This window comes from Leptodactylus fuscus, chromosome 6 (genome assembly GCF_031893055.1).
Source record: "Leptodactylus fuscus isolate aLepFus1 chromosome 6, aLepFus1.hap2, whole genome shotgun sequence".
NCBI lineage: Eukaryota > Metazoa > Chordata > Amphibia > Anura > Leptodactylidae > Leptodactylus > Leptodactylus fuscus.
In genome coordinates this window covers 145856332-145871310 of record NC_134270.1, presented here as the reverse complement: position 1 = coordinate 145871310, position 14979 = coordinate 145856332, and the positions used below count along the sequence as shown (strand labels likewise).

At 42.4% G+C, this 14979-nt stretch overlaps 1 protein-coding gene across 6 annotated transcripts in view; it reads left to right on the top strand.

The window, feature by feature from the left end:
• EPB41L1 (erythrocyte membrane protein band 4.1 like 1) overlaps window positions 1-14979 on the top strand; it is a 111417-nt gene that overhangs the window by 79936 nt on the left and 16502 nt on the right. For 3 of the 6 annotated variants that reach the window (XM_075277531.1, XM_075277529.1, XM_075277530.1), the window contains exons 14-16: window positions 1449-1481; window positions 6548-6706; window positions 13720-13821. In XM_075277531.1, coding sequence (XP_075133632.1) covers window positions 1449-1481; window positions 6548-6706; window positions 13720-13821 — 294 coding nt within the window. The remainder of the gene's footprint in view (window positions 1-1448; window positions 1482-6547; window positions 6707-13719; window positions 13822-14979) is intronic. The other 3 variants (XM_075277533.1, XM_075277532.1, XM_075277534.1) reach the window with 1 other exon arrangement.

Genomic DNA, 14979 nt, shown 5'->3' with positions numbered 1-14979 from the left:
GAGCTCAGCTTCTCTCCTCTATCATATAACCCTATATATCACAGAGCTCAGCTTCTCTCCTCTATCATATAACCCTATATATCACAGAGCTCAGCTTCTCTCCTCTATCATATAACCCTATATATCACAGAGCTCAGCTTCTCTCCTCTATCATATAACCCTATATATCACAGAGCTCAGCTTCTCTCCCTCTATCATTTAACCCTATATATCACAGAGCTCAGCTTCTCTCCTCTATCATATAACCCTATATATCACAGAGCTCAGCTTCTCTCCTCTATCATATAACCCTATATATCACAGAGCTCAGCTTCTCTCCCTCTATCATTTAACCCTATATGTCACAGAGCTCAGCTTCTCTCCTCTATCATATAACCCTATATATCACAGAGCTTAGCTTCTCTCCTCTATCATATAACCCTATATATCACACAGCTCAGCTTCTCTCCTCTATCATATAACCCTATATATCACAGAGCTCAGCTTCTCTCCCTCTATCATATAACCCTATATAACACAGAGCTCAGCTTCTCTCCTCTATCATATAACTATATATATCAGAGTTCAGCTTCTCCCCCTTATTATACTCAGAGTGGTTTACTTTAAACAACCCACAGGTTCCTTTGTATTGTAAGTATTATAAATGACTGTTATATACTGCGGTAAAAATACAGACTTTATGAAATCCTTATTTATTACTTTACTGATTCCTTTTTTTTTTTATTCCAACACTTCTATTCCAATCCTAATTGGGTTTTACAGGCTGCTAAACCTCCCTTCAGAGCACTTCAGACCACAAGCGTTTAAACCTCAAAGCAAGATTACCATACTTACTGTGAAACATGATTTCTGCTAGCAGAGAAGAACAGAACGTCCCAGGCATAGCACTGCTAGCTTACAGACACCGCTCTCATGCCTGGCACACATATAGGCACTGACAAAAAAAAACCCTTCTACAAGGATGCACGGAGCACCAACCCAATACACTACAGTATATGTAACCAGACATCTGGTACCCGGGCCTAAGCTTCCACACCACATAAGGAAATGTAACACTAGGGCTTACTGTTTGGTTGCTTCTGAACTGCCTATAGAAAAATGTATAGACGTTATGCAGTAAGCCAGTATATGTTTTAAGTTATATGATCTTTCCATGTAATTCTTACCATATGTATAAACAGATTTTTCATTTGCATTGTATATGTTTTTGTGTATGAGATGCATCTTGTGTACTTGTGTATGGATATTTGTATTCTTTTGTACATTGCTGCATATTTTCAGATATAACAAAGTTTATGTCATAGGCCATTATATGTCCACAAGTAAAACGCAGGTGTTTTATCTAAATGTTTAGCTGGTGCTTATCTATACTTCTGTCTATCCATATATGTCTGTATGTGTTTCTCACACTCACTCGCTTGCTTCTGTTTCTTGCCTATTGCTATCAGTCGGAACAAGAGACCACTCCCCGGCACAAGGAGGTACCCACCTGTAACCAAACATCCATTTTCCTATCCTAGTTCCCATCTACCTACCCCAAACCTAGCATCCAGCTAGTACCCCTCTATCCCCTGATGTACCTTAGTACCACTTTTGTCACTGTGGATCCCATCAGTGTATCCTAAAATCTATCCCGCATCCTATCCACCTATTAACCCTTCCCTTAAACATATAAATCAGCCCTGTGATTGCCAATGTTATAACGTATTGGGGTCTTATATGCTGTCTGCGGTTTATTCTGGAAAGTATATCTACGGGTGCTCACATGTCTAGATATTATTATATTACACAGCGGTAGTCCTAGTCGACAAGATTAAAGGGATCTACCGTTAAACTCACATTTTTTCTAGATAACACGTAGGAATAGCCTTAAGGCCAGGGCCCCACGGGACGTAAACGCCGCGATTTGCCCACAGCGGAGACGCTGCAGGAAAAATCGTGGTGTTTTACAGTGCAAGCAAAGGAGATGGGATTCATGCGAATCCCATGCCCACTTAGCAGAAAAAAACGCAGTGCGGACATGCTGCGATTTGCAAAGGTCAATTATATCTACGGAAACGCCAGCGGCTTTCCCATAGATACAATTGTAACAGAAAATCCGCAGAGGAAAACTCAGCGAACTTTCTGTTGAAAGCGCTGCGGAAAGAACTGCAGTGCATTCACGCTGTGGTTCTTTCTGCAGCGCTTTAGTGCTGCGATTACGGCCCATGGAGCCTTAGCTTAAGAAAAGCTATTCTTCTCCTATCTTTTAGATGTCTTCTCCGTGCAGCCGTTCAGTAGAAATCCCAGTTTTCATCTGTATGCAAATGAGTTCTCTCGCAGCACTGGGGGTGTCCCCAATGCTGCGAGAGAAATCTCCAGCGACGCCTCCATCTTCTTCTGGAACGCCCTCTCCCTGTGTCTTCTTCCGGAGCTGAGTTTAAGCCTCTAGGCCTTGGCAGAGCCGACTGTGTATGCCCACAGGCCACAAGAAAGTGGCCACTTACTTACTGTGTAAGCAGTCATTTTTCTTGTGGCCGCTGGCATGTGCAAGTCTGCTCTGCCCGAGGTCTAGAAATTTGAACCCGGCCCTGGAAGAAGATGCACATAGAGGCCGTTCCAGAAGAAGATGGAGGCGTCGCTGGAGAATTCTCTCACAGCATTGGGGACACCCCCAGTGCTGCGAATGAACTCATTTGCATACAGTCGAAAACTGGGATTTCTACAGAACGGCTGCGCGGAGAAGACATCTAAGGGTAGGAGAAGAATAGCTTTTCTTCAGGCTATTCCTATGTGTTATCTAGAAAAAATGTGACTTTAATGGTAGAATCCCTTTTAAAAAAAATGGTCCAAGGGAACTTTATTAGGCCCGGTTCACATCTGTGCATAGGTTTCTATTCAGGTGTCCACTTGGGGATACCCAAATGGAAACCTATCCACATATATAGTGGTTATCTAAGGAAACCCACAGACCCCATAGATTTTAATGGGGTCCGTGTGGTTTCCGTATGAAAAATGTGAAGAGAAAAGTGCTGCTTACAGGACTTTTCTCTCTGCGTATTTCATGCAGATAGGGGAATGGAATGGCCTGAACGCAGGTGTGAACCGGACCTCAGAATGACTATCTATTCAGCCAATATGGTTTTAATCTATGTCAAATTTCCAAGGTTTACAAGGTTGTTCCACAAAAGACAATTATCACGTTTCCACAAGAGAGGTGATCACTGGCGGGCGCCATTGCAGGGACAAACATCAGTCACTAGAACTGGAGACCCAAGATCTGCCATTACTCCTGGACTGGAGATTAAGTGACATTTCAGTGTATGATCACAATTGTAATCCCTTACTTAAAGGGAATGTGTCACCAGAAAGTGACCTATTTTTAAACCAAATTTTTCTGTTAAACATATTTATTGTTTAAGAATTTCTTTCGTTTTTTTTTTTAATTATTTTTCAATGACACTTTCTATAAATTAATTTTTAAAAAAGTACTATATCATATAATTTTCACTCTGGCCACTAAGCTTAAAAATAGACTGACACTTACCAATTCTGGTGGTGGTTTCTTTGGAGCAGTCACTTCATATATATCACAGACAAGACAGACAGGATTATAATAGAACATAACACAAAAAAAAAGCCACCAGCCATCTTTGCATTCACTATGGTCTACGGTCATTATGCTTCTATAAGCTTACCACTGAAATCTGTTAACAGAGCAGAGAAGTTCAGACAAAATGGCAGCCCACATAATCATGTACAGAAAATACAATACAAAAATCTACAATCTGAAAATACAAAATGATTAGGAAAAAAAAAAAAGATATATTTTACTATCTGGTTTTAATATATAAATAGAAAAATGAGGATACATTCCCTTTAAGGAGAAAGAAATAAAAAATGCAGTGTGTCCTTTTGGTACAGATAAAGACATTACTAGAATTAGAGAAAAACAAATTTAGGCCGGGGCCCCACGGACCGGAAATGCCACGATTTGCTCACAGCGGAGACGCTGCGGGAAAAATCGCAGCATTGTACAGTGCAAGTAAAGGGGGATGGGATTCATGTGAATCCCATGCCCACTTTGCGGAAAAGTTCACAGCGTGGACACGCTGCGATTTGCAGGCTTTGCAAATCGCATCATGTCTATTATATCTAAGGAAATGCCGGCAGCTTTCCCATAGATATAATGTTAAGAGAAAGTCCGCAGAGGAAAACTCAGTGAACTTTCTCTTCAAAGCGCTGCGGAAAGAACCGCAATGCGATCAAGCGCAAGACACAAGACAACATACAGACAATTCCATTCAACAAGATTTGAGGAATTAAAAGAGTCTATATATACAAAACTGATTATTAGGGGACGTTCACGCAGGCGCCGTATCAACCTCAAAATCCTGACCAAAAAGATGGCTCCCACTGAAATCATTGGGAGCCGCTCAGTTCTTTTTCCCGGGAGCCGGTTCTTCCGGCTCCCGGAAAAAAGAAGCGAAATGCTCATTCTTCAGGCCGATTCGCCTCGCGATTCCCTCCTCCCGACCAGGCCCATTCATTGGGCTTAATCCGGAGCGGAGTGCGTGACTGGATGCCGGTGCAGTGCTCCGGCATTCATTCGCGGCTACCCATTTTTTGGTCCCGAAAAACTTATTCATTAACCGTTTGCTGAATGCCTGTTGACTTTATATGTCTAGGCAGCCGCTATATATCCCTATAAGGACTTAGCTGTATATCCTTACATAGATAGCAGGAGTAGGAAGCCAAAGGGAAGGCAGAGATGGTAATAAACCATCTCGATTGCTCAATAAGCAGTGTGTGTACAGCTATGGGAGCTGCCATGATGGGGCCTGGCAGTCATGTGATTACCCAGAGCTGCAGGTTCCAATAGGATCCAGGTCAGTTCTGATGTATACACTAGGAGGAGATATTCTTCCTGTATGTGAGGCTAATGTAGGAGTCCCAGTTACAGGGAGAATCAGAAAAAAAATGTAATGTTAAACTTTGACATTATGGGGGGCACAATGTGTAAAAAAATAAAAATTAAAGCAAAAAATAAAATAAAAAAAAGATCATTATCATTAAAAATGATAATTATCATTACTACCCCCACAAGTTCTAGCCCTACCCCCGGGGTCACAAAACGATGTTGCTCCTACATAAGAACGACCATCACTGATATTTTTATATCACTTTGTGCTTGTAAAAGGAAAAATGTGAAAACCAGACGTGTTTCCCATCCCTGATATTAAAAAAAGAAAAACATGCAAAAATAAAAAAAGACATAAATAAAACCCTATGTATCGATGAAAAAAAATTTCAATGATATCGATGCAAATATTATTTCAATAACCAGAACGAAAAATGTTACAGCCTTCAGAACTAAATATACCAAAAAAACCTGTGTCCAGTCTTGAATCAGGGAAAATGACCTGGTCATGAACTGGTTAAAAATCTGGGACTTTTTTTGGGGAGGTCAATGCAAAAAAACCTTTAATATTCTGAAAGTGCTAGAGGTGCCATAACACATTAAGCCCTAGTTCACATCTGCATTTGGTAAGTTTCGGGGAGTCCGCATGGTGACCCCCCCCCCAACAGAATAACAAACTCACTGGCAATCAGTGTGCAGCGAAAGCACATGGACCCCCATAGACTATAATGGGGTCTGTGTGCTTGCCGTGAGATCTCTGCACGGAACATGCGGACAGGAAAGTACTTCACATTCTACTTTCCTGTCCGCATGACTCGTGCCAAGATCTCGCGGCAAGCACACAGACCCCATTATAGTCTATGGGGTCCATGTGCTTTCACTGCACACCGCTTGCAATTGCGTTTGACAGTCCGTTCAGTGGGTCCCCATGCGGACTCCCCGAGTTGATTACCAAATGCAGATGTGAACGAGGGGTAAGAGGTTTAGGTATATTTAGAAGGTCCTAGTCACGCCAGGGGACATTTAGGACCATCACTTTATTGTACCTAATGTTATATATTACATCATGAACAACAGATGTAACTGTTCTTGAGACTGAGGCTCCGCGTTGCGGAAAAGCTGCTGTGGATTTTTGAGCCAAAGCCAGGAGTGTATTGAGCAGAAGGTAGAAGTATAAGGACGTCCTATATATTTCCAATTGCTTTTGAAGCCATTCTTGGCTTTGGCAGTAACATAAAAAAACATTTCTGCAACGTGAGAACTATTTTTGCTAGATTCCAACACTTTATCTCAAATTTTCTCGAATTTATCACTTTCAAAGTTAGCCCCTAAATAGCATCCAGACACTCCATAAAGTTGTCACCTCTTATGTGTCCTCTCCAAGCCCCCCGCTGTCTTGACTTCCTGCCCCCCCTACACCTTTCCTGCATTTATTTCCCCCATTTTACTAAACCTTTCCCAGTTTAGAAGATCCGTGGTGGACATGTCTGCTGAAACTGCATCCTTCATAGCCATTTTATAATCACATGGTTTATTTTCTTAAACGACAGGAACCCCTTCACTGCCAGAGAGGGCTACAGCACGTGGTGGAGTGAAGGGGTTAAGAGTTGGGCACTGACCCTTTTTTTCGTTATATCCCTTCCTTAGTTCCTTGACAAGTCACAGGACGTCTTACTGAAGCATCAGGCCAGCATCAACGAGCTGAAGAGAACATTGAAACAACCCAACAGCAAACTGGTCCATAGAGAGCGTGGACGTGAAAAGAGGCTGCCTTCCTCGCCGACATCCTCCTCCTCCAAACATGAGGTCAGTCAGAGATACTTCTACTCTGGATCCAAATATTCAAGGAACTGTGACATAGCGTGTCATGCCTTGTGCAAGTCCCAAGAGGGCAGTATGTGACTAATGTCTGATATTCATCAGAAGGCTTGTCCTTGATCAGTGGCCAACAACTGTGTCTTTTATGGTGGCCAAAAAATTCATTATTGTCAGTAGCTCCTGAGGTGTGCTGGTAACAACACACACACTCATTGGACACCAAACCATCACAGTAACAATCATTGGTCCTCACAGTTGGTAATACATCAAATGATGTATCAAATTAATCAGACAATATTAATAAGTGTATACTATAAAGAAAAATAATGAATCAGATTATTTTGCACATATAACATCTTCTAACAACTCCACCCAAAATTGGTCTCCACTCTACAGTCCTGCTTAAACGGGTTATGTGAGAAAATCAAGTGAATTCCTTGTACTGAATAAGCCTACTCACTGATACACCGCGTTCTCAAGTTACGATTTACTTTGAAGCAGAGGTCGGAAATGGCGATTTGTTTTTGAATTCCCAAAATTTGTCCGGACTCAGTCTCCAGTTACATTGCCCTGATAGTCACATGGCCACGTGCGGTTTTAGAAACACAGTCCTTGTGCTGGCAGCATTTACTGGAGTGACTGCGGCCATGTGATTGCGTTAAACTATATAGTAATGATGGATGGAGTTATGATGGGGTTATATGCAGTGAGTGTGAGTGTGCCTCTGAGCTGAGATTGAGTCTGCAGCGGAATACAATTGGATAATACTGCGATGCATTCAAGTCTATTGGGCCACCAGATCCATTATGTTCCGATAACACGGAGCAGAATAGGACCTGCTCTATAACTATCTGTGTTATCGGAACAGAATGGATCTGAAAGCCCCATAGACATGAATGCATCGCAGAATGCACTCAGCCCCTGATTCGGAGGTACACTCGGTCGTGTGCACGGGGCTTCAATGGCCAGATTTCTCCTGGTCAGGTGCACATACCCTTGGGCATCCACAGAACTTTCTATCAGTCCTACACTAGACACTGTGTATCTGCTTTGCCTGTAGCGTTCCTAAACTGACCATGGGTGGACAGATCATTTACTGTATGTTTGTGTGTTAAAGGGGCTCTTTCACTAAATGTTTGCGTTTTTAAGTAAAGATATGCCTGAATAGCCTTTTGTTTTTGTTCATTACCGTGGAAATCGATATGCAAATCAGTTCCAGGGTGCACGGTGGGCGTTCCATGCACCCCCTTGCGTCATACCTTCTGGTTGCCCACTGCTTCCTCTAAGTCCTCCTCCTGCTTATTCACTTCCTCCATTGTCAGCGTTTTCTATTGAAATCACGCTCGTGCACAGTAGCGCTCCCTCCAGCGGCATTTTCCCATAGAGAAGAATGCGAGCTGGATCATGCGCAGTAGCGCGCCACTTCAATAGAAACCGCCGACAAAGAAGGCGATGAATAAGCCGGAGGAGGAGGGCTTGGAGGCAGCAGTGGGCATCCAGAAGGTATGACGCAAGGGGGTGCATGGAACGCCCACCGTGCACCCTGGAACTGATTTGCATATCGATTTACACGGCAATTTACAAAAACGGGGGGGGGGGGGCTTTCTACAAATGATTAGCAGCACCTGAATAACCTTTTTCAAGGCTAACCGTATGCAGTTTTTATTCAACCCATAGTTTTCAGAGCTATTTAGCGTAAGGGTTTGTAAGGCCGAATAGACATATCTCCATCTAGTTAAGCCTATTATCCTGCAAGGCTGAACCAAAGGAAGGCGAAAACCCCCGTGAGGCAAAAGCCAATTGTCTTCAAATTAGGGAAGAATTCTTTCCCGACTCCATACATGGCAATCATAATAAATCCTTGGATCACCGACCCTTCTCCAGAAATCTGGTATCTATAATTTACTGAATACCATAATAACAGGCATCCTACAGTCCTATAAGCCTCATGAGCACCAGCAGACAACTCATAGGATTTCATCCGTAGATCAAAATCTGGATTTCTTCAAAATGTATCTAAAGTGACGTATCAAAGCAAGGTAACGTTATAGAAACATGTCTGTTCATAGCATTGATTGCAGATTTGGCGACTGGAATGTTTCTATGGTTGGTACTATTGTTGTTTCATATATATCATATATCTGGCTGAGGCCCGGTTCACATCTGTCCATGGGTTTCTGTTCGGAGAGTCCGCTTGAGTACTCCCGAACAGAAACCTAATTTGCATAAAAAAAGGTAACCTTAGGAAACCTGGGGGCTCCATAGACTATAATGGGGTCCTAGTGGTTTCCGCACGAAAAATGCAGAGAGAAATTTCCTGCTTGCAAGGCTTTGCTCTCCACATTTTTCATTCGGAGAGGGAAACGGAGTGACCTGAACGCAGATGTGAACCGGGCCTAACTGCTCAAAATCTCTGCACTCACTGATACCATAACTAGTAGGCATGAAATTCATTAGAAATTTCTCAGGGATATCAAAAGTGAACAAGAAAAGGAAAGAGAAGTATCTGATCATTTATATGCTGGGGGTAATAGTATTAACAATGGAAAAACAATTGCAAATAAGGACTGGGGGGTGAATGGAAAGAAAGAGGAAGGGGAGGAGATACCACACGTGTCTCAAAGTGCCCCCCAAAAGCTCACACACCACCTATAATCTCTCAGTAGACCCGTATACCCTAAAAGAGAATCTACAGTGTCCAGAGGGAAGATATTCTCCACCCTGCAAACCCACATGGCCAAAGAGTTTCTTAGTATTATTTAGATTTTGCTAAAAACATTGCCAGTTGTCATAGTATTAGAGTTGGAGAGACATATGGTACTCACGCAGGACACTGATCACAGCCATTTACTAAGTGATAGAAGGCACAGAATTTTTGGCTAATGGACAAAGTATAGTGCCCAATGGCTGCTGTAACCATAGGACAGATGGTACATATGCACAGGGTCCTATGGTAGTGGAGGCGTCCTTATCTGACCTGGATCAAGTGGGACATTCCCACGTTTCAGGTGCCATCCTGCTCTTCTTGGAAGCAAGTAGCGAGTTCACCTTTCTTTGTGCTCTTGAACATGATAGTGAAGCAGAGAGTTCTGAGCTCCATGCTCCACCATACAGGCTTTGGCTGGTGATTTCTGTGGCAGGGAGGTGAATGAGCGCCAATCCAGAGATATCACTACAGCCAGAGCCTGAAGGCACCTTGGTGGGAATGGAGTTAGGTGAGTATAGCTTTTTTTTATATTGATTGAATGGTCACTAAGGGAGCAGGGGGCATTATGTGGGCACTACATGAGCAGACATAAGGCGGCATTCACACGGAGGAAGTTGGCACTGATTCTGGTGCAATAACTTGCGTCAGAATCTGCGCGGAAATAAAGCTTCCCGTTGACTTCAATGGGTTCCGTTTTCCGCGCGAAACTCATTGGGGAAAAAAGTCTCTCATTGATTTCAGTGGGTTCCGTGCGGAAAACTGAACCCATTGAAGTCAACGAGTCTTCAGGAGTCTTTTTTTTAGCACTGATTCTGACGAGAGTTATCACGCCAGAGTCGGCGCCAACTTACTCCGTGTGAATGCCCCCTAAAATTGTGAGGGGCCCACCATGTTTTTCTTGTTGTTTTTTTTTTTTTTTTAAATGCATGCCTATGCATGAAGGATACCACTGATGGCTGCCATGAAGTATACACATCAGTCTTTAATATCTTATGGTTAACCCGCCTATTTAAACATTGATCCATTTCGGGATAGTATTGATAGTAATAATTGAGAAATATTTTTGGAAAGTCAGCTCAATTCTCCCAATAACAGACTATCAAAATCTATATACTGTAATTCCTTCCAAAGCCCCCTTCTTTCCTGCACTTCTCCTCTATGTTCCTGAATAAAAGCAGACTCCCTATCGTGATCAAATATCATTTAATAGAAAAAAAAGATGGCTCCCAAGTGGCATTTCCAAATATATATCAGAAATGGTTTCTAAATGGATTTGGTGACCTATAGCATTTCACCCCGGCATCTTATCGGTGAGAAAATCATGCTTTATTCAGGAGATATTTTACAATTCCTTGTCTTTCCTATGATGTCTATGGAGGCCACGTTCAGAATACTAAAAACGTGCTGCAGTCATCCTTCCAGGTAGAGATAGCGTGGCAATTGCTTCATTAATCCTGAACCCCATAGAGACTTTTCTTCTGAAAGTTCTGCCTGGAACATCTTAATTCAGCTTGATCAGATTTCTATTTCTCGTAGTCTCCCGAGAGATTTATCAAAGCGTTTACCTAGGGGCTGGAGCTCTATCGGAGGCCTCGGCGACGGCTCGCTATGTCTTGATTGGGCTGAAGCAGTGAAAATGTAGCTTTTTCCCCTGTAACCATCTCGCTTTTCTTTATTCTTGAGATACCATGTTCTATATTTTCCAGTCCTCATTAACATTTGGCACCATGACTTACCAGTCTGTTGCTCAGATCTCCCTCCTGTCGGAATGTTCTTTTCTGTAACCTTCAATGACTTTATTGTTGCTTCATTTTGGGTACATTTACGGGAACACTGCTGTACTGCTTTGCACAAGGTTAGAGTATGTTCATACCACAAGCGGTGTGGTGTATGTTTGTCACATAGTCTGGGAATGCTTCACATGTATAAGCCAAATTATAATGGGCCCCATGTACGCAAAAGCGACTTCTGTTTGACATATCTTCAGGCAGTAAATATTAATGGAAAAGGAAGTGGAGGATCATGCCATGATTAAGGTGCTACGGCACTGAAACGCGTTGGCGTTTAGACAGTACCACCTCTGCATATGGACTACAATACTTTAATATGTCCAAATTTTTAATGAAAAAATAAAAGCGAAGTTTTAAATTTACTATTTTCCACGAGAGTTCTGGGTGCTGGATCCTCCACTTCCTTTTCTGCTATTGCAACGGCTCCAGCCGGAGGGAGCCTTCTACCTGTGCATCCTAGAGGACTCTTCATGAAAACACCGTAATCTGGGAACTGTAAGTCCACGATTTTTTCTACAATTTTGACATTGTTGTTCTACCCAGGGGCTGAATGCACACCATTTTTTGTCTACAGTAAATATTAATATACGTTCTTTTTACTCTATTGAAATTGAATTTAGGATGTGTATATATTTTTTTAGGTGTCAAAAGGTAAATAGGTCTCTAGCCCACTTATAGGTCTCGAACATACTTATATAAATCTAGTATAATTATATACACTTAAAGGGGCTGCCCATTACAGATACCTATGGATATGGGATAAGTGTCACCTTTGGAGGACCACCAGGTCCACCAGCGACTCTAAGTAAATGAAGTGACCTTGTGCTTGCATGACAGGCTCTCCATTCCCGTCTATGAGGCTGCTTCGTTCATATGGAAGACATGGCAGCTTCAGTCCTGTTCTCCTCATCACCGGAGGATCCAGCAGTGTGACACACATCCCTATCCTGTTAATAGAGGATAAATGCCTTTAATAGGGCAACCCCTTTACGATGGCCATATACGTTAGATATAGATCGGCAGGACACACTTATTTCAATGGGACTGAGTGACTCATTTGTAAGGGGGATCTTCCGAATTTTCTCCAATGTCATCTGTCAGAGGAGGCCATGTTGGATTTTGCCATGCCTGATCCTTTTGTACTCGGGGAGATAAACCCCTGACAGAGGTGTCTGGCAACAACTTTCTCCCCTCTCTCATGGATGCTTGGCTGAGCCTAATGTATATTTGTACTGTATGTTGGGTTCGGGATAGACAGCCCTCAGCTGAATGAGCGTCCGTCTGATAGTTATCCAGTATTTATAACCAATATATAAGTACACACAGGTGCCACGTTTGGTCGAGCCAACAAGTGAGAGAGTTAAAATGACATGAAGACTCTCGGTATGTTAAAATGGGATAAGTCACTTTCAGAACCGTTTAAGTGTATGGGACTCATAACTGCTGCTATGTAAAAGATGGTGAACATTGCAGCTCCAAGCATGTAAGCAGTGTCAGGAACCAAGGTCATGGAAAACCAGCTGATCTGGGGGGAGGGGACCAATACATGGACCTTCACTGATCTAAAACCCACGGCCTGTCAATTTGATTAAAGTGGATATTCCCTATAAGTGCATAACCCACATGGAAAGTATATCTTTGTACCGTATTAGCCAGTGGATATGAAATATAAATATTGAGTCTTGAGTAGTTGATACCTTTCTAATGGCTAACAAAAATGACAGATTGCAAGCTTTTGAGACTACTAGGTCTCTTTATCAGGCATGGTGCCAGATGAAGGGTGCCAGATGAAGAGACCTAGTATTCTCGAAAGCTTGCAATGTACTTTTTTTTCCTATCAGTATGTTTTTCCCAGTATGGAGGAAATCCACGCAAACACGGAGAGAACATACAAACTCTTTGCAGATGTTGTTTGTAACTGGATCATTGTGTTGTGTTAAGCTCCCTTTATTTGATCTCTTCCTCGTCTTATATCTGCACGTCTTGTGGGGAGGGGATACAGCCGTCTTCTGATTCTGACCATGGGCCATTGGGCACTGCCCAGATATCAGACGGTCAGTTCATCCGTGAATATGGACCAATCAAAGGGCGCCACAGCGTGTAAATTTTAATAAGTATATAGGGTTACACTGCTTATGTATATACATAGGAGATAGCAAAAGCCCGGAGAAACCATCAAAATATTACAGGCGAAAAGCTAGAAGAGACAACAAATAGCACCACAACAGATGGTTACTGACAACTTAATGATTATTTTCTGATATCTTCCAGGATATAGTCTGATGACAGGTTTGCAGGACAACTAGCGATTATCACAATTTTCCCATGGCTCCAGGGTTAACATTTTCTAAGGAGTTGTCATTTTTTGGAATTTTCCAATATATAAAATGTAATAAAGAGGATTATCCAGATGACCAAGGCATAGACTTCTGTATTTAGATCAGACATTGTGTCCCTCCACTTGTTGTATTGTTCCTTATTTTACCATTTATTGTCTTCAACAGGACACAGAAGACACTGGAAAAAGAGAAGAGGATGAGCAGGATGCTACTGCGGCCCAGGACTCTGATGTATTCACCCAGAAAAGCTTGGCCTCATCTCCCGAGGTGCCTCACCTTACTTTTTACCTATTGTTTGCTTTGATTACTAGAGTGTATGGGACACTTAGGTCTATAAAATGGACTGGGTGTAGAATCTCTCTCTATATAAAATAGTTCTTCCATTGATACTCATATTGCCGTTATATAGTTTTCCAGCTGTTGCAAGTTTTTCACCCACGACCAATATCTAAGACTTAATACTCAACCCTTTAGACAATATGGATCATAACCAACAAAACAAGGTGAGGAATTTATCAAAGGCCTTACGTAAGGGTTATGGCATAGAAAAGTTGCAAATTATGGCGCATCTGCGATATCACTGGCAACTTTTCAGTAGTGGTTAGTAAAGTGAGCGGGGCTTACAGGATGTTTAACATCACTTATGGCAGAAATTGGTGCAAATTATAGGGCAAATCTACTGAGTCATCCTAGGATTTATAGCCAAGTCCTGATAGAGAGAAATCAAGACGTAGGAGGCAGGGTGATGAACTACAGAGGTATCAGAGCAATATACACAACCTAAGTCCAAGGTCAGGAAAAAATTGGAAAAAATTCTTGGCCCTGGACTGCTTCTTTAAGCTAGCTTACACCTTAGTGGATTGACTTGTAGTTAATCGATTTTCGGCCGGTTCTAGCCTATTGTCTATTGTGTATGGGGATCTCCAGACTCTTCCCCATTGGCTGATGTCTGAGGAGATCAGTTGGATTTCAGGTCCCCGATCCTTTTGCTCAGATAAACCAACAGCTATGTAAAGTGTATGGCCAGCCCTGGCTCGGCAGAAGACATCTGTTATGAAAACAGATGATCTGAAAGTGTTGGTAGTCAAAAGGATACTGTAATATACAGTATATAATACCTGGTGAAAGTTAGGAATAGGCTGAGGCCCCATGTTGTGGAAACACAACTTTTTTTGTTGCAGATTTGGTGCCGAGAGTGGCTACAAAAGGAATGGGAAATATATAAGAAACGCTTAGGGCCCCTTCACACGGCGTAAGCGCGCCGCTCATTTAGACACGTATACACGCTTCAAAACAGAGCCCATTGATTTCAATAGGAAGTGCGCGTATATCGGCATATACACGCGCTTCCCATTGAAATCAATGGGCTCTGTTTTGAAGCGCCGCGCTCGGACACGTGTATACGTGTCTAAATGAACGGCACGC